The sequence below is a fragment of the Camelus dromedarius genome, chromosome 9 (assembly GCF_036321535.1).
Source record: "Camelus dromedarius isolate mCamDro1 chromosome 9, mCamDro1.pat, whole genome shotgun sequence".
Lineage (NCBI taxonomy): Eukaryota > Metazoa > Chordata > Mammalia > Artiodactyla > Camelidae > Camelus > Camelus dromedarius.
In genome coordinates, this window is record NC_087444.1 from 19,493,810 (window position 1) to 19,518,245 (window position 24,436).

Genomic DNA, 24,436 nt, shown 5'->3' on the forward strand with positions numbered 1-24,436 from the left:
GCAGTCCCGGTGCCCTGGCCAGGCCCCGGTTCCAGGGGAAAGGCTGCGCGAGAAGGGGGTGTGTGCATGGGGGGCCAGAGGTGACGAGAAGCCAGTGTCCCCGCACCTGGAGTCTCCAGCAGTGAGATGAAAACCGAGGCAGAGAGGTTTCTCGGCGGGAAGAGCCGCACAGGGTCTCCCGCTTCTCACCATTTCTCGTTGCTCTCTCTGTCAGTCCTCTCCCCCTGTATCCCACCCCCGCCCCGCCCTTTGTCTGCCTTTTTCTCACCTCCGCCTTTTTGAACTCCCTGCCTTCTGGAGCCCGGCTCCGACACCGCAGCGGTCGGCTCCCCGGGGACCCCGGCCCTGCGCCCCCGCCCGGCCCCCTCCCCTGCCCGGCCCTTTCGGTTCCGGGTCTCACCCAGAAGAGCAGGTTGAAGCCGAGCAGCAGGTACTTGATGCACCGCAGGCCCCCGCGGAAGCGCCCCATGCTGCGGCCCCGGCGGCGGGATTCCGAGTCCCCGGGCCCGGGCTCCGAGCGCCGGGAGCTGAGAGAGCCGGCGGGGAGGGGGCGGAGCGCGAGGGGCCGTGGGCGGGGCCTGCTGGGGGCGGGGCGGGGCGGGGCGGGGCGGGGCGGGGCGGGGCGGGGCGGGAGCCTGCACCGGGTGAGAGAGGGCCAGCGAGGACCCGGTGCCTAAAAGCCGGCCAGGGGTTGGGGAGCTGCGGGGTGGGGGTCGAGCGGCCAGAGGGAGCACGTACCCGTGCTCTCCCCCCGGAACGGGGGACTGCCTCCTTCCCTCTCCAGGCAGGGCGACGCGCCCTGTAGGCGCCCCCCTCGTGGTGGTTATCGGAGCATCTGCGAGGAAGGAGCGTTCACTGGGGACCCGAGACCCATTTTATCAGCTCTCTGTGCAGAGACTCATTTGAGGCCTGCGGTGATGATTGAAATAAGGATGCGCCCCCGGTGACTATGGAAACCTCAAAAGGTGGCCACCAGTAGAAGAGATAAGTAGGACTCAAGGCCGCCCTGAAGCTGGCAGTACCCGTTGCAGGGCACTCGGCTGGGGGCACCTGGTCCCGGACTGCGCTGTGGTTCCACAGCGCCCTGTGAGCGTATAGGCCGCGGAAGCCGCTTCTAGGGGACCCTCCCTCCGCCCCTCCCGCGCTCCTCTGAGAACTGTTACCTTAATAGGCAAGAACTGGGAGAAGGCGAGAGATGCGGCTTCCCAAACACCCAGAAGGCTGATCCTCACCCTGCTCCTCCTGGCCAGCGGATCCCCGGGTCCTGCTGGATTCCGCTGATGGGAGGGCTTGGAAAGGAATCCAATTCCTCGGGCATTGTTGTGATGCTGAGATAGAAGAAAGGGGGGCAGGTTTTGTTTTGCTTTATTTTATTACGTTAGGCTGCTGGCGGGGAAACCAGGCTCCCACTCCCTTTGACTAAGTGTCTGCAATATGTGGTGCCAGACAGTATGGGGGCGACGAGAAAGTGTAAAATCCGGGGAGCCTATGCATTAATTCAGCAAAATCATCAGTACGTATCATAGGCCTGGCAGCACTGTCTATGGTGGTAGAGACAAATCTGTAAGCAAATAATTAGAGCAAGGTGAGGAGGTTGGGCAGGGTGCGGGTCAGAAGCCGCTGGCCCCGGGCATTGGGCAGGGAAGGCCTCGCTGAGGAGAGTGGGCCTGAGCTGGCCCTGAATGAGCCTGAGCAGAGAGGAAGAGCAGAAGGGGCAGCATGTGCAAAAGCACAGGGCTGGAGAGAACAAGGCCTCCTGGAGGGACCATGAGAACTGCTGTAGCCTGAGTGGAGCAGAGGGAGGTGAGTCGGGATGGTGCTGGGGCACAACTTTCAGTCAGCTGACCAAAGCGCGAAACTATCCTGGGGCCTCATTTCCGCACGTGCAACATGGAGATGACAGTACGTACTTCATGCAGTTGTGAAGGTCCATGAATTAATAGCTGTAAAGTACCTAGAACAGTGCCTGGCACAGAGTAAGTACTCTATAAAGACTAGGTACCACTGTGTTGTACTCTATCAGTCAACCAGGCAGTTTCTACCATGTTGTCGTCTTTGGACGACATCTGTGTCTTTGGACATTTGTTTGTATACCTTGTGAATTTTATTTATAAAAATGAAGACAGAAAATTGAAAGTATGGATTCTGGTTATAAGCATAAGCCCCAAATAGTAAAATAGAAGCAGAGATGGAAATCATTAGGTATACAGAAAGAGGCAAATCTTTAGCTTTAGTCAAACACTTATTATCATCTCTGACCTATTAGAAAAGAACTAAATTATAGAATAGAGTCTGATACATAGTAGGCATTCAGTAAATCTCTGAACTGAATGAACAACAATGATATACTTTAAACATATTGTTGAATTATGTCTTTAAGACAAAATACACTTAGTGACTATATATTCTGTACTCTCTGGGAACAGAACCTCTGTTATAGCATATAAATCTATGTTCTTTCATGCCACAATTTTAGCACACATTTGTTAGAGACAGAGGGTTGCCTGCCGAACGTAACAGACACAGATTTTCAGTGTAGACTTCCCCAGCCGCCCGCCTCCACCAAAGCTGTGTCTTAGAGAAACTGACCCTTGACAGGACTAGAGCATCCTAACTGATAACATGTGTTCAGGAGTACATTATTATATGAAGGTAGGAGACTACATTAAATGAAACGATAAGGAAGTTAGCCTTTAACCTAGATGTTATGCAAAGCCAGAGACAGGATCTAAGCAAGGGATAAGATGGTTAGATTTCTATTTTTAGTCAAATTGGGGCTGCATGGAGGTTGGTTTGAAGTTAAGACTTGAAACTAATTAAGAGACTATTATAGCAGTTCAAGTAAGAAATGAGAACCTAAACCAAGATGGTGGCAGTGGGTATAGGAAGGAGGCTCAGATTTGAGAGATGTTCCAAGACTTGCTGCAAGATTAAGACAGATTAGATGTAAGAAATAGAGGGGGAAAGAGAGGAAAGGATGACTCCGGGGTTTCTTACTGGGGTAAGGAACTAGGCAGATCAGGGAACCATTAAGAGAGATAGGGCTTATAGAAGGTGCAGTAGGTTTGGAGGAGAATGTTACAGATATTGTAGGTGGGCTCACCTATCATCCAATCCTACATCCAATTTAGAGAATAGGAAAGCTAAATACTTGCTTCCTGGTTTCTTGCACCTAGAGGTGGCTGTATGACACAGTTCTGATTAATGGGATTTATTGGAAGTCTGTTGGCAGGTTTCTGGAAAACCTGAAATTGTCGTGATAAAAGGTTCAGTTGTCTCTGGCATTGCTCCCTTCCCTTTTTTCCCGTCTTGAACCCAGACATGATGCCTGGAGCTGTAGAACATTCTGTGACTACAAGGAAAGGCCAAGAGAATTGCTGGCCTTCCAGCCAGGAGATTGTTGAACTGTTGAACCAACACCAGCAGCCACTTACCTCCGGATTTCTTGTTATGTAAGAAAAATATCCCTCATTTTCTGTTACTTGTAGCTGATGATATTTCTAAATGACACAGGAAGACAATAAATTCATACTTGGGTCTGTTGAGTTTTAGATCTGATGGGAAATCCAGATGAAGCGGTCTGGGAGACAGATGAAAATATAATTGGGATTCTGGTGAGAGATTTGGATTCTAAGTTTACGTTAAAGATCCATCAGCAAATGTTAATAAAAGAAACCAATGGTCTCCAAACTTTTGTCTACACATTCCCTGAAATAATTATGAAAAAATATATTCTCCCTTGCACATTTCTTCCAATATTTTATTATGAATATTTTCAAGCATACAAAAAAGTTGAATAATCGAGCAGTGAACACCACATACTCATCACTTGAATTCTACTATAAACACTTTGTTTTAGTTACATTACTTATGTCTACATCTGCCCATTTGTCAATCTATTTTATTTTTTATGCATTTACAGATAAATTTTAGACATTAATGAATTTCACCCTTTAATTCTTCAGAATGCATAACATTAACTAGAATTCAAATATTTGTTTACAGTTTTTCTCCTTTTTTAGACAAAATTTATCTCAATGAAATGCTCATATTTTAAGTATACCATTTGACTGAGGAGGGTATAGCTCAGTGGTAGAGCACTTGCTTAGCATGCATGAGGGCCTGGGTTCAATCCCAAGTACCTCCAGTAAAAAAAACAGAAAACAAAAAACAACGAATTACCTCCCCTACCAAGTATACCATTTGATGATTTTTGACAAATGCTTTTGCCTTTCTAACTCCAAACCCTGTCGAGCTATAGGACATTATTATCACCACTAGAAAGTCCCCTTGTACCCTTTCCCAGTTCATCCATGGCCCCACCCCTTCTAGAGATAACTATGGTTTTGATCTTTTTCACTATAGATTAGTTTTTCCTGTTCTACAATGTTATATAAATGGAATTATACAGTATTTACCCTCACACATTGTTAAGTTGATATGTAAAATTATTTATTATAAGTTTGAGTATATGCAAAACATGTCATTTCTGATTTGTTTTAAATATTGACATTTTAAAAGAAAATGGTCATATCTCTCATTTAAATGCATTCAATAGAAACAAAATGTCAGTGTGATCTGCTACCTACAGTTAATCTTTTTTTTGTTTACCAGGTTTGATGCTTGAAATGACTGCATGAAATTTTTGGTCAAGACTTGTAGATGATGATCTCTTCAATGTTTAAACATTTCTCACTGATGAGAAACTTAATTAAAAATAAATTCTGATTTGAGGTATAACTGACATACATTATGTTAATTTTAAATGTACAACACAATGATTTGTTATTTGTATATACTTATCATCTATTAAAAATGCATGACCAAGCTCCTCTTTAACATGGTGGAAGTTTTTTTGTAATTGCTATATAGTTGATTTATAATATTGTGTTAGTTTCAATTGTACATCAAAGTGATTCAGTTATATATATATATATATTATTTTTTCAAATTATTTTTCATTATAGGTTATTGAAGATATTGAATATTGTTCCCTGTGTTATATGGTAAATCCTTGCTGCTTATCTGTTCTGTATATAGCAGTTTTTGTGTCTGTTATCCAAATTACTAATTTATTCCTCCCCCCCAACTCCTCTTTCCCTTTGGTAACCATTAGTTTGCTTTCTATGTCTGTGAGTATGTCTCTGTTTTGGAAATAAATTCATTTGTGTCATATTTTTAGATTCCACATGTAAGTGATATCTTATATTTCTCTTTCTCTGTTGACTTACTTCACTTAGTATGATAATCTCTAGGTCCATCTATGTTGTTGTAAATGGCAATATTTTATTATTTTTATGGCTGAGTAATATTCCATTGCGTGTGCAGTATATATATATGTGTATGTGTGTGTATACATACACACATACACACACACACTACATCTTCTTTATCCATTCATCCATAGTGGACACTTAGCTTGTTTCCATGTCTTGCCTGTTGTACATAGCACTGCTGTGAACATTGGCGTGCATGTATCTTTTCAAATTAAAGTTTCCATCTTTTGCAGATATATGCCCAGGAGTGGGATTGCTGGATCATATGGTAGCTCTATTTTTAATTTTTTTAAAGAACCTCCATACTGTTTTTCATAATGGCTGCATATGGTGAAAGTTTTACATCTTTCTTTTTTCTCCTTGAACTTATGTTTCCATTTCACTTTTTCCATGAAATGTAATCCTGAAGTAATGCATTTTTATGATCAAATGATTTTTTCTGAATGTCCTTTTATAGTTATCTGAACAAATATTGTTATATATTTATTAAAAGAAATTAAATTTTTCCTCCTGAGACCATAGGCTGTTAATTAATTTCTTCTAGATTAAATTATCATTAAAATTATTCCTAGTATGCAATTGATTAAAATATTAAATATAGTTTAAATAAGCAACTGTTAAACATAAAAGTAAAATATTACTGGAAATGTATCTCTTAATGAGATTGGTGGGGTTGGGATTTTTTTTCTACTAGTTCATGTATCCATGAATGAATATTCCTTATTGCTAGAACAACACAGGGCTTAGCATAAATTCCCTCAATATTTTTTATTGCTTTGATATTAATGCTCAGAAACTTTGTTTATACAAATAAGTAGATGAGGATGGAAGGAGTTGTCAATGCCAATCAATTCTTTAAACCCCTTCTGAATTATATACCCCAATTCACATACTGTTCTAGCATCAAAAACTATTTCTAATGATCAATCAGCTGACAACTTTATTTAGTCTTTTTTCAACTTTATTGAACACATAATTACAAGAGCATTTATTACCCATATTAAAGTTATTCACTATATTAAGGTCATTGTAAGTGGTCTCAGTACCTACAGGAATTTTTCAAGTTGCTGGCCCAGAGGTTTTTCTATAAACTCTGGAGAAATGTACTATAATTGAATTTAGGATGAGGGGGAGGTAGCTTATGAGGGAAGACACCTTGATCACAGGCATATTCTCAGGCAGATTGATTCTAGGAAGGAGTATACGTGGAAATTGAGGATCTGGAAATTGATTCTTTTGTAACTATTCACGCTGGAGTACCCTCTGGAAAGATTTCTTACATTGCCAGGATATGCATGCCCCAGACATAGAAGGCTGCGTTCAGCCCTAAGAATGGATAATATGACCAGGGAGAATGTGGAAAATGTTGAGAACAGAAACTTTACAACAACAGCATTTTAGGAAGTGGGCAGAGATACAACAGCCAAAGGAGACTGGGAAGAAATAGCCAGGGAGGTAAGAAACAAATCAGAAGGAAGTGATGTCATAGAGGCCAAGTGAGGAAAGAGTTTCTGAGAGGAGGGAAGGGCCACGGTGCAAATATCTCAGCAATAACAGATAAGATTACAGTTCACTGGAATTGGCATTATGGTCATTTAAGATGTTGACAACCCGGGTAAGAGCTTTTTCAGAATAGTGGTGGGGGGTGTGCGGAAGCCAGTTTAGGAGTGAACGGGCAGTGGGGAACTCTCAATGATGGCTCTCTCTGGAAGCTTAGCTAAAAGAGGGGTGGAGCAAGGTGAGGGGAAAGCAAGTTTTCTTTCTTCTTTCCTTCCTTCCTTAATGGGAAAGATCTGGATGTGTTCTTACTCCGTGAGTAAAGTGCCTATGGAGAAAGACTGAACAAGAAGAAAAGCAAGGGCAGAAATCTGGGAAGAAACAGAAAGGGGTTGAGAGCCAGAGCACTGGTGAGGAATTGCATTTGGTGACAGGAGGAAATAGGCAAGGCTGAGTTGTAGAAAGATTTTGTGTTCTGTATCTCATAATGACAGTATTTGAACTCACTGTAATCTGATTTTGCTGTCTGTGGAATTTTCTGCTTGGATTTTATTGTCTTGTTTCCTTGTGTGTTGTGTGATTTCTTTCTTTTTCCTTGGAAAATTATGGAGATTCTTTGAGTCCTCAGTGGAGGTTTTGTTCCTCCAGAAGAGGGTATGCTTTGACTTCTGCGAGTTACCTCAAGGCACTAACCCAGAGTATTAATTCAGACAATAGGTGCATTTGAAGACTGGCTTTACAAGTTCCCAGGGGAGATGCCCCCCTACTTGCCCTGATCAAAATATGGACATCTCCTTTTGCATGATGGGTTATTTCCTGTCTGCTCCTGCCTTGAGGGTTTAGCTCTTAGGAGGGGGCACCAGGTTTGGGTAGGGTCACCTAATAGACTCCTTACTTTAGTGGGATTTCAGGCTTTACTTCATGAACCCTAAGCCTTTGCAGCTGTTGAAAAAGAAACTTGGGGCCAAAAGTAGCCTTGGTACCTGCTTCCTTCCCCAGGTTCTTGCTTTCACTTCATTTTGGCCTTTGTCAATGCCCTTCCTTTTGTGCCAGCTAAGCGATGTGTTTTTAAAAAGAGGCTTGTACATTTTCTCCAGTGTTTTAGTTTCAGTGGAGAAGGTAGTTCAGGATATCAAGTCTGCCCTAGTGCTAGTTAAAAAGAAGCCTGGTGTGCCTGTTGTCGTGACTTTGGTTTTGATAAGCAGGACATAAGCAGTGTTTTGACTGCTGGGTTTGTAGCATATTAATCCTGTTGCTATGCAGTTGTTGCTGGAAAATAGTCTGTGGGCTCAGGGTTTCTAAACCAACCATTTCTTGGATGCCCAGAGAAGGAAGGAAGGCGAGGGCTTTGGTTTGCTGATTACAAACCATCTCCATAGTCACAGGTTGCTGAGCTCTCCTCTCACAATGTTTTCCCAGCAGCATTCAGGCAGCTATGGCTTCCTTTCATTATTTTCCAGCTTCTGGTAAGAGGAAGGAGTGTATACCTGCTTGTGCAGGCATGTATGAGGCAAGAGAAGGGACTATGAAACAGGATCATGGAGCAAACTCAAAGGATGATTGATTGTTTCCATAGGCCCCTACGGGAATAACCTACTCATGTTTGTTTTCACTATTATAGGGGTTTGGAGGAAGGAGGAAGAACATAACCCAGGTGTAAGTTCTAAGTCTGAATATTTATTTTGTCTTATAGATGATCCCATTTGAATCATCTGTATTAGGAAATTAATTAATCAAAAATTACAGAATAAATAATCTGGCATTATTCTAATGTGACTTTTCTTTTTGTTTCTAAGTTTCAAGAGAGGCCCCAAAAGACTGAAGGCAAAGTCATAGGTACTTAAGGACGTTTACATTCTAAAGCAAGGGGCAAGATTGTCTTCATAGTCAGGATTATCTAGAGAAACAGGACCAATAGGATGTATGTGTATCCATATTATAATGAACTGGCTCACATGATTATGGAGGCTGAGAAGTCGAAAGATGCTGGAGACCCAGGAGAGCCAATGGTATAGGTCCAGTCCAAAAGCTGGCAGACTCAAGATCCAAGAAGATCTGATTTTTCAGTTGGAGACAGAGGGCAGAAAAAGACCAAAATCCCAGTTCAAGGAAGGCAGGCAGGAAGAGTTTTCTCTTACTCAGCCTTTTTGTTCTATTCAGGTCTTCAACCGATTGGGTGAGGCCCACCCACATTAGGGAGGGCAATCTGCTTTACTCAGTCTACCAATTTAAATGTTAATCACATACAGAAACTCCTTCACAGACACATCCGAAATAATGTATATTGAAATGCTTCCATCCTCATGAACTCACCACTTGGCCATATTCTCTCTTCTTTATCCAACTTCTAAAGACCTTTTAGGAGTTTAGCAGCAACAATTTGCTGTCATTTAAAAACATGGAGAATTCATGGGGCATTCCATATCCAAGTCAGTTATGGAAGCATTACATGAGATCGTCTGGTCACAGAGCCTTTGATGGGAATAATGTAAATAACAGACTTTATTGAGCATTTAATGTGCAGAGCTCTGTTCTAAGCTCATTATAGTTTTTAACTCATTTAATCCTCAGAACAACTCTATGATTCTCCAAGGAAGACATACAAATGATCAAAAAGCACATGAAAAAATGCTCAATATCACTAATTATCAGAGAAACGCAAATCAAAACTACAATGAGGTATCACCTCACACCAGTCAGAATGGCCGTCATTCAAAAATCCACAAATGACAAATGCTGGAGAGGCTGTGGAGAAAGGGGAACCCTCCTACACTGCTGGTGGGAATGCAGTTTGGTGCAGCCACTATGGAAAACAGTGTGGAGATTCCTCAAAAGACTAGGAATAGACTTACCATATGACCCAGGAATCCCACTCCTGGGCTTGTATCCAGAAGGAAATCTACTTCAGGATGACACCTGCACCCCAATGTTCATAGCAGCACTATTTACAATAGCCAAAACATGGAAACAGCCTAAATGTCCATCAACAGGTGACTGGATAAAGAAGCTGTGGTATATTTATACAATGGAATACTACTCAGCCATAAAAACTGACAACATAACGCCATTTGCAGCAACATGGATGCTCCTGGAGAATGTCATTCTAAGTGAAGTAAGCCAGAAAGAGAAAGAAAAATACTATATGAGATCGCTCATATGTGGAATCTAAAAAACAAAAACAAAAACAAACAAATAAACAAAAACAAAGTGTAAATACAGGACAGAAATAGACTCACAGACAGAGAATACAGACTTGTGGTTGCCAGGGGGTGGAGGGTGGGAAGGGACAGACTGGGATTTCAAAATTGTAGAATAGATAAACAAGATTACACTGTATAGCACAGGGAAATATACACAAAATGTTATGATAACTCAGAGAGAAAAAAATGTGACAATGAGTGTGTATATGTCCATGAATGACTGAAAAATTGTGCTGAACACTGGAATTTGACACAACATTGTAAAATGATTATAAATCAATAAAAAATGTTTAAAAAAAAGAATAAAAAGGGTAATTCAAGTTTAGAAAAAAAAAAAGAAAGAACAACTCTATGAGTTATTACCATTTTAAAGATGAGGAAACTGAGGCATGGAAGAGTTAAGTAACCTGCCCAAGCAGGGAAGCAGTGACAATGCTTGGGTTCAGATCCCAGAGGTCTGACTAGAGAGCCTACTTTCTTACCCCTGCATTGGTCACTCTTCAAGTACTGAGTACTGACTATGTGCCAGGCACTGTGCTAGGCACTGGGGATATTGAATAAGATCCTTGCTTATGGGAGCTTATGGGCTAATGGGAGCAACAGTCATTTAAATGAGAAATTATAATATCAGTGACAAGTGCTTCAATAAAAAAAATGTATAGAATGACTTGAGAATAGAGAGGAGGGAGGGACCTAGGAGAGCTGGGAAAGGCTTCAAGGGAGAAATGCCATTTTAGCTAACACTTAAGGACTGAGTTGGAGTTTGATAAACAGAGTAGGAGTATGTTTAATACTGGAAGGGAGACTAGCCAAAGAGATAGCAAGGAGTTGGGTGTAGCTAGAGACAGAGTGTGTCGTTGGGGAGGGGTGGTGGCTGGGAGAGGGGAGATAGTGCGCTGGATAAAATGACATTTGGGGCCAAGTTGTAAAGGACCTTGTCTCTTTATGTCTGCTAAGTTATTGGAACTTTATTTCGTGGGAAGCAGGAGAATGACATTGGATTTGTGTTTTACCCAAAAGAGGACTAGATAGTGAGGGGATACATTCATTCGATAAGTGTTAACTCTACCAAATGACCAGGTAATGGCCTCTGGTCTCAGGAAGCCTGCTGATGTTCTGAAAGAGGAGAAGGCATCTATGCAAACCTCCTATTTCAAGGAGATCTACACTGAACCCAAAGTGAGAAGTCACCAGTGCTCCAAGTGCAGTGAGAGTTCACAGAGGCAAAACTCCTTCAGGCTGGGGGGCACTGGAGGCCTGGGTCGTGGATGATTAGTGTGATTTGAGAGGCAGACAAACACGGAGGTGGGCTGCGTGTGTGGGGAATGGTGAATTGCCCACTTTGGCCTGAGTGCAGGGCTTATTAAGGGTGCTTGGTAGGTGCCATGGACAGGCCTTGAATCACATTTCCCAAAGAGCAGTGCTGCCTGGGGACGCACGAGATGATTTCTAGTGGTATGCGATGGATGCTTAAAGTTAGGTGTTTAGATTAATGTACATTGAAAATATTTAAACAATAATGATAGTGTTGCTTACAGTGAGGCAAAGTAAATGAGACACTTTAATCAATGTTCAGGAAGTAATAATATGGATGGTGCAGAGAAATGACAAAATCATCAAGGAAATATGGAAATAACTAAAAATCGGGAAAATTCGGCTAAGAAGTTTAGAATGATTTAGGAGGGTCGGCACACTAGGGTGGTGATTCAATAGAAAGATCAGTCTGCAAGCTGGTAGCAAGTGGATTAAATTGGAAAAAGAGATCTGAGCTGGAGACACCAGTAAGCAAATGATCGTAGTGCATTAGCAATAAGAGTTTCCTCTTTAAGGAACCTGTGCTGCTTGTCCTTCACGTGTTCCTATATTTGCTCCAGTTCTTATTGTAAATTCAGCAGCTTGCTTCACATGGAAGCAACCCATGCTGCTGGAAGTGGCCACAATCTTTCCTACCACCTTTCAGCTAAAAAGATACCTCTTGGTTTTGGCAGTGGTGTTTTGAAGATTTGACTCATTACACATCAGACTTTCATCTCTGAGCTCCTTTCCTTGGAATCAGTGCCACTCTTTTTGCACCCAAAAGTTTCCATCTAATGCAATGGAAGACATCTTCTGTGAAGAGTGGAAAAAACGAGACTTTCAGAAACTGTGAGGCCAACGCCTCAAAACTGTACAAGAACCTTGAGCTCTACTCCAATGAGGCAAAACAGCACAAAGGCAAGCCAGGGCTTCCCGTTCCAACCCAGTGTCCACCTGTTGTGCAATTTTTATCTTCAGTCCTTTTGCAATATCTTCTTGAGATACTGCAACCACATTTGAAATGTTCTTCCTGTGAGAAATTATGCATTGGATTGGCATATTTTGAGCAAAGCTTCCTTGTCCAGGAAGGAAACCACGATGTCGTTCCAACAGATAGGTCTCCAGGAGCAGGAGAAGTGGCACTGGCCCATCTTGGGTGCTTCCTGCCTCTAAGTCTGTCAGCAGATCCCATGACTTACTTTCCTCTTGCTCTGCACACCCGGAATCTCATCTATAGGTAACACTTATTTCTTCCTTCATCCTCCAAAGCAGAGGAGCATGTTAGAGTCAGATGAACATGTTTATACACAATTATTGGGGAATGAATAAATTCCTTCTCAGTTTCCTCTGCCACCTCTCATTATGCTTGGTAACTTATTTATTTATGGTTACCTTATCTCTCTGAACGCTACAATGAGTCAGAGACTGAGGCCTGGGGGAGGGTCACGTGACATGTGGCCTGCTATGAGGTGCCATCTGGTGGCTCCTTCTTTGCTTCCTGTTTCCTAAACCTCTATATGGTCCACCCCCCACACAGTGCTAAGTTTATTTCCTAGAAAAACCTACAGGAATCCAACTTCTCCTTAATGATCCTCCTGCCTTTCCTTCAGAATCTGTAGTAAACATCTGATCTTTTTTTTTTGTTGTTGATTTACAATGTTGTATTAGTTTCTCATTACTGTATAGAGATTCAGATATATATATACATGCATACACACATACATATTCTTTTTCATTAAATATTACTGCAAGCCATTGCTGAATTTTTTTTCCCCCAGAACCCTTTCCCACTTCTTTGGGAATGTCACCATAATTTCTTTGTGATTTTCCTTTGGGGAACACTCCTCCCCCCTTGGAAGCTGTCTTATCAAGAGACTGTCAGTCTATGTGTATTGTCTTGTGGCCAAGAACTGAGCATGTGACCCAAACTGAGCCTCTGTGAGTCTGTCTCTGGGGAACCAGAATCCCCAGTGGAGCAGCACAAGGACTGGAGGCGGTTGGGAAGATTTGTTCTGATGGTGGTGACCGTCCCTTAATCCCTGCTGCCTGTATCTGTGGCACTCCCTTTGTGCCTGTCCTCTTCAAGTCTCAGTTGTTCAGCCTTTCCTTTCATGCTATAACATCTGCTTCCAATAAATTAGTTTTTTCTGAAGTAAGCCAGACTCTGTTACTGTTGTTTAAGATCAGAGAATCCTGGAAAGGCCGCCTCCTGCTCCCTTTTCTCAATGCTCTTTAGATCCTCCCCTGCAGAAGGTGGGGCGGAGAGGCTGGGCCTGCAGGCTGTGGCTGGGGCCTGGGTCTAACAGGAGCATGCAGCCACAACAGAGCTTTAACCGTCACTCTCTCTGCCACCTGGCTCGCCACCTTCCCTAATTTTGAATGTTTCATGCACTGTCATGTGAGTTCTCACACATGCTGCCCTCTGCCTGCCTGGGAGAGCTGCATGTGGCAAATTCAAGTTTTGCCTTTTGGAACTTTCCGGAATTTTTCTTCCCTGAATATTTTTGATCTGTAGTTGGTTGAAACTGAATATGGAACCCACAGATATGAAGGGCCAACTGGTGGTGGTGAGGATGTGGAGAGATGGTGATTGTCAAAGCACTTGGGACAATCGCTCAATGGATACAAAGTGTAAGAAACCTTTATTATTACCTTATGGCTTTGTGATATCCATGATAACATTTGGTCTTTTATAGGCACTCTCCAAATACTACAATGCCTTAATCTGCCTACCCTGATTTCAGCTAGTAAGTGAAATAAGATGTACCACTAGTTACCACTGAGGCCATACCAGGAGCCAGGCACAGTGTCAGGGGCTTCACATATGGGATCTCATTTCATCCTCACAAAACTATGAGATAGACATTAGTTTTTCTCATTTGACTGGGAAGAAAACTGAGGCTGAGCGAAGTTAAGCAACTTATTCAAGGTCAAACAACTTACAAATTGGGGAGCTGGGGTTCAAATCTGAGCCTACTGACACCAAGGCCAGAGCTCTTCACCAGGACCCAGAGGGCCTCCCCTGCAAATCCCTCAGGTGGCCGACCAAAGTAAATTTCCTTCTCTGCTAAGTGCCCCGACGCTCTAGGCACTGTGTTGGCTGATTGACATCCTTCCTTTCACTTAATACTTACACACTCATAATCATTTCACAAGTGAGAAAGCAGAAGCTTAGAGGGTGAAACTGGACTTCTGCTCCTGAGTAGGATGTAGAAAGTTGCAACAGGCCACCACCAGTACCACTGCAATAACACAGTAACTAGAAGAAAACTGGGTAAGTTGTAAGTCATGTTTTGAAAGACAATGGAGAGCAGTGGATGCAATGAATAGGAGGAGAACTAAATTAGAGAAGAAAGCCTTTCCTAGGCCAGCTGATCTCTACTCATTTCCTTCCTTGGGGGCATGTGCCTATTCTGAGCATGGGCGTGGACTTGACCTGAGCCAGCACACTCCATGTAGGGAAAGAGAAACCGCAGAGGTTGTGGCCATCTCGAAGACTGGTATGACAGATGAGAAACCATAGGAGCCGCAAAGGCCAGGCTGGTTTTCCCCACGGGACATTGGCTGAGCTCTGGGGAAGCTGATAAGATGGCTAGATACCCGGGATCTAAATCTGGGCCTGAGGTGTCTACATCACAGACCAGTTTTATTTTGAGTTTCTTTTCTGGGGTTCGTGAGGCCCAAGGGAGGGTTTCCACTTCTTCCCTTTGGCATCTGTATTCCTCTGTACCAATCGCGTCTAGATTTTCCGCGGTTAGTACCTTTTCGAGGACATTGGCGCCCCCTGCTGTTAGAGAGCAGCTTTGCAAGGACTTACCATTCTCCCCTAAGAATCGGGAATTTAGCCTCAAAGATCAATTCAGAAGTCCGGTATTTTGTCTCACCGGTCTCCTCTACCCTTGAGTGTTAACTGTCTAGATTGGTAGATGCCCGGGGCTTTCAGGTCCTCGTCTGTAAAAAGGAATCAACGGTGCCCACTTCCCAGGTGGTTTGCGCATTAAGCGAGGCAGTGGATAAAGTTCTTAACATTGCCTGGTATACAATTAGTGCCTGGTAAACAGCAATAACAGCAGTGGTGATGCTGAGGCTGCCTCAGGTTCTCCTCAGAGCTCCCCAAAACAGGCAGCCCGACTGCCACTCTCAGCGATGGTGAGAGCTACTCTGACCCCGATGTTCGGGACCGTTCAGATCTTCTCAGTCCTTCTGGTAGGAGGACACCAGGGACCAGGAGCCAGGTGCCCCAAGTCAGGAAGAGGAGAGGAAGAGGAAGGCCTGAACTGCGGCAAGGTGAGTGACAGCAATTCTCAAGCCTCAGGCCTGTGGGAGCCGAGGTTGTTAAAACTGTCTCTGAAAAACTGCCTTTCTGAAGGTTCCCTCTGAGAAGATGGAACCTCTGACTTCCCTTAGGCAGAGGTGTTCTGAGTTGACTTCGCAGGGAGTTCGGGCCTTCAGAGACTGCGTCTTCTGCTCTGGATCATGCCGTTTCCTGGCCTTCAGCTTCCCCGGCTCACAGGTTCCCTGTTACCAGTACCCCCAGCAGCGTTGGACTCACGGAGCTTTCCTCCCTCTTCACTTTGAAAGGGCGCTGTCCTGGGGCACCATCTGCGCTCGCTCGGGGATCCTGGCCCCGCCTCCCCGAAGCCCCGTCTCCCCGAAGCCCCGCCCCAGCCCCGCTCTCCCAGGGTGCTTTGCTGCAGCTCTGGCTCGAGGGGGGGACGACGCTGGCCGCAGGGCCACCGGGCAGCCGCCGGACTCCTTCCTCAGGGTCCCACACTGCCTACGACCCAGGGATGCAGCCGGCAGCAGCCCCGGGACTGTCAGAATCTGCGGTATTCCAGGTAACCTGGGCACTGGCCGCTGCTGACTCTGAGCCACCTTTTTATTTTCTGTCCTCTCAGCATTACGACTGTGTGACTCCTTAATTTCTGTCTTCTCACACGTTGCCACACACACAGACTTAGGTTTGGGCCTAGTGATTTTGTTCCGTTCTAGAGTTGCCAGGTACAAGGTATCTAGTTAAATTTAAGTTTCAGATAAATGAGGATTTTTTTTTCCACAATAGCTGCAACATTTTATTTGTTTGTTTGTTTAAAAATATTTTTATTGAAGTATAGTCATTTTACAATGTTGTGTCAATTTCTGGTGTACAGCATAATACTTCAGTCATATAGGAACATACATATATTCATTTTCATATTCTTTTTCACTATGTTACTAGAAGATATTGAGTGTAGTTCCCTGTGCTATACAGTATAAACTTGTTTGTATATTTTATATATATTAGTTAGTATCTGCAAATCTCAAACTCTCAGTTTATCCCTTTCCACCGCCTTTCCCCACTGGTAACCATAAGTTTGTTGTCTATGCCTGTGAGTCTGTTTCTGCTTTGAAGATAAGTTTGTGGTTTTTGTTTTTGTTTTTGTTGTTGTTTTTTTTTTATTTTAGATTCTACATATGAGTGATATCATATGGTATTTTTCTTTCTTTTTCTGGCTTACTTCACTTAGAATGACAGCCTCCAGGTCCATCCATGTTGCTGCAAATGGCATTTTATTCTTTTTTATGGCTGAGTAGTATTCCACTGTAGAAATATACCACAGCTTCTTTATCTAGTCGTCTGTTAATGGACATTTAGGTTGTTTCCTTGTCTTGGCTGTTGTAAATAGTGCTGCTATGAACACTGGGGTGCATGTATCTTTTTGAATTAAGGTTCCTTCTGGATGCTCAGGAGTGGGATTGCTGGGTCATATTGGTAAGTCTATTTTTAGATTTTGAGGAATCCCTAATATGTTTGACATAATGGCTGCACCAAGCTACATTCCCACCAGCAGTGTAGGAGGGTTCCCTTTTCTCTACACCCTCTCCAGCGTTTATCATTTGTGTACTTTTGAATGATGGCCATTGTAACTGGTGTGAGGTGATACCTCACTGTAGTTTTGATTTGCATTTCTCTGATAATTAGTGATGTTGAGCATTTTTTCATGTGCCTATTGGCTGTTTGTATGTATTCACTGGAGAAATGCTTGTTTAGGTCTTTGGCACAATTTTGGATTAGGTTGTTTGTTTTTTTGTTAGTAAGTTGTATGAGCTGTTTATATATTCTGGAGATTAAGCCCTTGTCAGTCTTATCTTTTGAAAAAATTGTCTCCCATTCCATAGGTTGTCTTTTTGTGGATTTCTTTTTAAGTTTAAGTATGTCCCAAATATTGCACGGGACATACTTATACTAAAAAGATTCCTTATTTATCTGAAAATGAAGTTTCACTGGATGTCTTATGTTTTTGCTTGTTCAGTGCAGTAACTCTATTGTGATCTGCCTTGTCGGGGCCTCCCTGTGCTGAAGAACTTTCTGTGGGGAGGTTCTTTACCTGACAGCAGACTCCACCACCCTTTAGATTAGGAACATCGTAATGATGATTTCTTCCTTAGACTGGGAACTCCTTGGAGGCAGGACTCCTGCTCCCCTCCTCCCACTCCCGTGCTTCAGATTCTCTGGGTAGGCCCTGTTTGTGTGCAGGTTCTCGAGCTAGGGCCGGAAGGTTGGCACGCTGTGAATAGTTGGGGTGTGGGGCTCCCTTTCCTGAAGAGTTACCCATCAGGGCCCAAACTACCCATGTCCTGGTGCTGTCTGCCTGTGTGGGGACCACATTTCCTGAAAAGGCTAGAGGAGAAATTCTCATGATCACGGGCCTGGTGATATCTCCCAGGCTGGGGGATTTACCCTGAGATGAGTGGGCTTACTCTGGGTGCCTTGTGCCATTTTGCAGGACACAGAGGTTCATTTGATGTTTTCCTGCAGCCTGTGGTCTAGGATAAAGGGCAGACCTGGACTCCCTTCTCCAGCTGATGGCCTTTCAGTTTCTGGCCTTGGGTTTCATCTCAGAACAAGCGGAACAACTGCTGTGTCATGTGCAAGAGGAGAAATACTTTGAGCAGGGTTGGGCTCTTTGGCTCTCAGTCCAGTGCTCAGCACTGGCCGTCTCTCTCTGGAGGGTTGGGGAGGTGGGTGCAGAGGAGGATGGCCTGAGGTGGGAGGTTTGCCCGTGCCCAGAGCTCTGGCAGCAGCGACTGGTTGTTGATTCTCTTTTCAGCAGAGATGACAGAAAGTGTCAAAGCCAAATATTCACTGGAGGCAAAATCTGAACACTTCAGATGAGATTTAGTGACCCGGCCAGTTGTGGGCAACTTGGGACTTTGAGAATCCCTGCAGGCTATACACTGATAGCTGAGCTAATCTTAGGAAGGTGGACAGGGGCATCTTCTATGTTTATGTTTTGCAATTTCTCCCTTTCTCCATTCAGGAAAAATAACTTTTATCCTTGGGTTGTGAAGCTGAGGAGGCCTTTGGAAGCCTGTGATCAGTGAATGACAAATTAAGGTCTGAACACTAGTGACATAGAGCCTTGGGTTCAAACAACCCCATTCCCTTCTCCCTCCCTGTCCTTTGATGTCCACTCATTTCCAGAAACCTGTGCCAACGTGTAGATCACACCAATGCTGGTTCTCCTAGAGGCGCAGAGGTTACCCTGACTGTCCCCTGCCTCAGTGGGGCTCATCTGAAAGGGTGTCTCTTTTTTAAAAGCACTTTCCACTTTAGCTGGAGCTCTCCTTAGTTCCTCCCTTCATTATCATTGTTTTTGCTACATTTCAAATCCCTAAATGCCCCTTTGAGTCCTCTGCTGGGACTTGTCCAGTCCTCTGGCAGGGGGAGGGCTACTCCTGCCAGTTGGTATTTCTAAACTGCAGCCCCTTCCCTTGGGCTCTTTTCCACTTTCCCCACCTCTTGCCCACATGGCAGCTCTTGGGGAGTGATTGATGGTGTTATCTCTCATTATGTTGCCAGAGGGGAGAAGGTGAAGCGGCTGAGTGAAAGAGAGGGGCCTGGCTCTGGGGGTGGTTGGGCTTGTCTCCCTGGAGGGCCTTTGTAATACCTTAAATTTCATGCACAGAACCTCTGTAGTCAATAAAGTAAGTTTTTAATTAAAAAGAAAGTTTTAGAAAGGACTGCCCCCCCATTGATGCTCTGGCCTAAGACTAGTTTATTCTTAAACAAGACATAAAAAGAATTTACCATAACATTGATTATATTAAAACAAAGAATTTCTGTTTATTAAACATGCTAAAGACAAGTACACTGGGAGAAGATATTTGCAGTACATATAACTTGCAAAAGATCAGTATCAAGATTATACATGCAGAATTCTTACAATTCAATAAAAAGAGAAAAAATGGGAGGGGGTAACAGCTCAGCAGTAGAGCTCAAGCTTAGCATGCACAAAGTCCTGGATTCAGTCCCCAGTACGTCCATTAAAAAAAAAGAAAGGGAAAAAAGAGAGAGAGAGTGCAAACAATTCAAATAGGAAATGGATAAATGACATGAACAGGGGTTTCATGGAAAAAGAAATTTATATGGCTATGAAATGTCAAGGAGAGGAATTCAGTCTCATGAGTTATCAAGGAAAAATAAATTAGGACAACATTGAGTTAACATTTATCTGTTTAATTGGCAAAAATTACAAAGTCTGTTAATATAGGGCATTGGAAAAAATGTAGACATTCATTCATTTATTCAATGAAAATTCATCCAACCCTACTTTTCACTAGGTATGCTTTTAGGTGCTCAGGACATAGCAGTGAACAAAAAGACAAAAATGCCAGTTCTTGTGGTGGCTTACGTTATTCTGGGAGGAGATGGACAAGAAGCAATAAATGTAGTAAGTAGCTGGTTATATAGTGTGCTAGAAAGGGAGATATAGAAAAAGGTGAAGTCAGTTGAGAACGATGTTGGGGATAGTGGGATAAATTTCAATTTAAATGGAGTAAGTCAGGGTATACCTCATTGAGAAAGTAACATTTGAGAGAGATTTGAAAAGCATGAGGGAGTGAATTGCTGAATGTCTAGGGGAAAAGAATTCTAGGCAGAGGGGATAGCCAGTGTAAGAGCCCTTAGGTAAGCGATCAACAGGATTACTTTTACCTTGTTGATGGAATGTAACTTAGAACAACCTCTTTGAAAAACAATTTGACATTATTCTGTAAATCTGAACAGCTAAGTACATACCCAAGAGACACTCTTTTAGATGTGTGGAGGGAAAGTCTACAAGAATGTTCATAGCAGCAATGTTCACAGTTGCAAAAAAATTAAGTAACTCAAATGTCCAGGCATGGGGTTTTAAATGATATTGTCAAGGTATAAGTTCCAGTTGTCTATTGCTGTAAAACAAATCATCCCCATACTTAGTGGCTTAAAGCAATGAGAATTGTTTTACTATCTTTCATGGTTTCTGTGGATCAGAAATTTGGACGTGTCGTAGAAAGAATGGCTTATCTCTCTTTCACAACATCTGGGGACTCAGCTGGGAAGACTTGAAGATAGAGGGTGACTCAACAGCTGGGACCTAGGATTATCTGGAGATGTCAGGAGTTTACATGGTTTGTGGTTGATTCTGGCTGTTGGCTGGGATCTGAACTGGGCTGGTGGACAGTAAACCTACACGTGGCCTCTCCATGTGGGATAGTTTAGACTTTCTAACAACATGGTGGCTGAGTTCCAAGAGTGTGTACCCCTGAAGTGGAAGGCAGCAGTGCATGGACTTTTTATGACTTAACCTTGAAAATTACAGTGTTACTTCTGTCTCATCTATATTGATAGAGGCAGACACAAAGGTCCAAAAGGTCCACCTAGGTTCAAGGGGAAGGGACATGGACACCATAACTCAATGGGAAGAATATCAAAATAACATTGTAAGGAAAGCATGTGGGTATGTGAAATATTATTATGACTATCTTTGAAAATTACAATTTACCACAGTCCACCCTCTGGCCACAACAGTTCACCATCCCCCTCCCGCCCTTTTTTTTTTTTTTTTTTGCAGAATGCACTCATCTCCTTCCCCTAGACATCCAAGGCTTATCCCATTATGGCATCAGCTTGAAGTCCAGAATCTTATCATTTAAATCAGGTTCAAATATGAATGAGGCTACTTAAGTGTGGTCCTTAAGGATCAGTTTGAATATATTCTTCTTAATATGAAGAACTGTAAACAAAGAGATGTTTTCTGCTCCCCACATAGCCAACATATAATGGTAGGTTAGGCATAAGCTCTACACTCTTTGGTTCGTAAAGAGGAAAATAAGAGGAATATAGCAGTCACTGGTCCACAGTAATTCTGAAATATATTTGAGCACATATTGCAAGTTTGTTCCATAATTAGGACTCAATTCTGCTCTCTGGGAATTGTTGTCTGTGTCTCTTGGGTCTCCCTTCTGGGATCTTGGGATTTTAATCTTACCTTCTGAGTCACTCTTCTTTTTACATGTAAAACAGTTCATGTTTTCAGCTGAGTTCCAAGCCTACTTTCTGCTTGTAAAAGTTTGGGTGTTAAAAGACTTCTTCACTTTGAAGTGTCTGTCTCTCTCAATTGAAACTGGTATAATCCTTTAAAAGCCTTAAATAAACCCTTTGTGGTCTTTCATGTATCAGTTTATAATCCACTCCACTAATCAAAAGCCATACCCACAATGATGTTTGAGAGAAGGTCTTCTCTACATTAGGCTCCCAATGAAGCTGCTGTGAAACAACCCTTTATAATGTTAAGAAGCTCTACTTTTAAATAAAAAGAATTATAAACTGACTATACTTCAATTTTAAAAATTAAAAAAATAAATAAAGAGAATCTTCAAGACATGTCCTTCAAATCCTTATAAGGGTGGAAGCATTTTGGAATGATGGAGTAAGGACCTCTAAAAATTAATTTCTCTATAAAAGTAGCTAGAACATTGTGGGGAAATGCCATAATCAGTTTTTCAGAATTATGGAAATTAACAGAAGACTTTAACAATTAGAGGAGTGTTTATTTAAAGAAGCCATCTTGGTAAGAATAGCAAGCTTTGTAGTGTTTTAACTTGCTCTAGTCCCATTCACTCTCCCCAGCTCTGTGGTAGCCTGGAAACAACAGCCTTGAAACCATGGTACCTATGAAAACCAGCAGCCTAGCAATCACTGAAGGGGGCAGAATGGGTTTGGAATGCCCTGAGAAGCCCCATCTCCATGAACAGAGAATTGTTATTACTTGATCAATCTGGAAGTTTCTTGGAAATGTCCCATTTACAGGGCTTATTTTGGTTTGCCTGACTCAGTTCCCTCAGCAAGGAAAGCTCTGTCCCTTGGGTATTTATCAAAAACAATCAGGTGCAATTGTTCAACATTGAACTACTTGAAGCCACTTGGGGCAGTACCACTTGAGGCAAGAGGCTGACCAAAAAACTTGAAAGAAAAACCTGAGGAATGAGATGTCTGTAGAGGGCTCCATCCAAGAAACTCAACAAACTCCAGGTAGGATAAATTCAAAGATATCTACACATGTCATAGTCAAACTATTGAAAGTCAAAGTCAAAGACTTATTAAAATAAGTAAGAGAAAAACAACTCATCCTATACAAGTGTTCTTCAATAAGATTAACAGCTGACTTTACATCAGAAACCATGGAGGCTAGAAGGCAGTGTGATGATGCACCAAAGTACTGAAAGAGTATCAACCAAGAATTTTATACTGAGCAAAACTGTCCTTCCAAAATGAAGGAGAAATTATGGCATTCTAAGAGAAACAAAAAATTTATGAAAAAATTACTAGGAGAACTTCCCTACAGAAAATACTGAAGGGAGTACTTCAGGCTAAAATAAAAGGATACACAGCAATAACTTGAATCTACATAAAGGAATAAAGAGCACTCTAAAGGTAAGTATATAGGTAAATGTAAAAGGCAGTATAAATATATTTTTGTCTGTAACTCTTTCCTTTTCCTATCTTATTTAAAAGAAAATGCATAAAGCAATTATTAAAAAATTGTGTTGATGGATTTACAATGTATAAAGATATAACTTGTATGACAATAAGAACACAAATGATGCAGGAAGTGGATAAAATTATATTACAGCAAAAATTTATAGAATTAAGATTAAGTTGGTATTAATCCAAGTGAGATTGTTTTAGTTAAGATGTTAATTATAATCCTCAAGGCAACCACTAAGAAAATAACTATAAAAATTAAAGGAAACAACAGGGAATTAAAATGGTACACTAGAAGATATCTATTTGACGTAAAGAAGGCAGTGATGCAGTAATAGAGGACCAAAAACATAAGACATACAGAAAACAAATAGCAAAATGGCAAGTGTAAATTCTATTTTAGTAGTAGTTTAATTAAATGTAAATATATTAAATACTTTTATCATAAGGCAGAGATTGGAAGATAGATAAAAAGCATGATCCAAATACTGTCTATAAGAAACAAACTTTGGATTCAATAACATAAATAAGTTGACAGTAAAAGTCTGAAAAAAGATATACCATGTAAACAATAAGCAAAAGAAAGCTGGAATAGCTGTGCTGAAATAGGCTTTCAGACAAAAATTATTATTAGAGATAAATAAAGGCATTTTATAATGATAAAGGAATCAATCCAGCAAGAAGAAAAATTATAAATATATATGTACCTACATGAAGAAAAACTGAAAAAATTAAAGGGAGAAAGAGGTAACAATAATAGTTGGAGACTTTAATACTGTATTTTCAATAATGGATAGAACAATTGGGCAGAAGAGTGACAAGGAAAAAGAAGACTTGCACAAGATTACAAACCAGCTTGATCTAACACATCAGTAGAACACTTCACCTAATAAGAGCAGAATACACATCTTTCTCAAGGGCACATGGTACCTTCTCCGGGACAGACTGTAAAACAACCTAAAGATTAAAGGGACATTCTAGCTGTAAACACTTAAAAAATAATTAAGATCTCAAATCAGTAGCATAACCTTACATCTAAAGAAACTAGGAAAAGAAGAGCAGTCTAAACCCAAAGCTAGCAGAAAGAAGGAAATAATAAATACTATAGTGGAAATAAATGAAGTAGGGAATAGAAGAACAACAGAGAAGATCAATGAAACCAAAAGTTGGTTGTTTGAAAAGATCAATAACTAAGGGAGATGAAGAACACTCAAGTTTCTAAAATCAGGAATGAAAGAGGAGACATCACTACTGACCTTACAGAAATAAAAAGAGTTAAAAGGAAATACTGTGAATGACTGTATGCCAACAAATTAGATAACTTGGATGAAATGGAAAATCTTAGAAGGACACTAACTGCTGAAATTGACTCAAGAATA

At 42.0% G+C, this 24,436-nt stretch overlaps 1 protein-coding gene and 1 long non-coding RNA gene across 4 annotated transcripts in view; one reads left to right on the forward strand and one right to left on the reverse strand.

The window, feature by feature from the left end:
- TSPAN2 (tetraspanin 2) overlaps positions 1-531 on the reverse strand; it is a 37,988-nt gene extending 37,457 nt beyond the window's left edge. The window contains exon 1 of the mRNA XM_031457876.2: positions 401-531. Coding sequence (XP_031313736.1) covers positions 401-469 — 69 coding nt within the window. The 5' untranslated portion in view covers positions 470-531. The remainder of the gene's footprint in view (positions 1-400) is intronic.
- Positions 310-4,768, forward strand: LOC116154793 (uncharacterized). Of its 3 annotated transcripts, none has more exons than XR_010382241.1 (4): positions 310-430; positions 3,320-3,452; positions 3,553-3,614; positions 4,615-4,768. It is a non-coding gene; the product is annotated as an uncharacterized LOC116154793 (long non-coding RNA). The 3 variants fall into 3 exon arrangements; XR_010382243.1 differs by lacking the exon at positions 310-430 and adding an exon at positions 721-1,803; XR_010382242.1 differs by lacking the exon at positions 3,553-3,614.
- Positions 4,769-24,436: the final 19,668 nt, after the last annotated feature.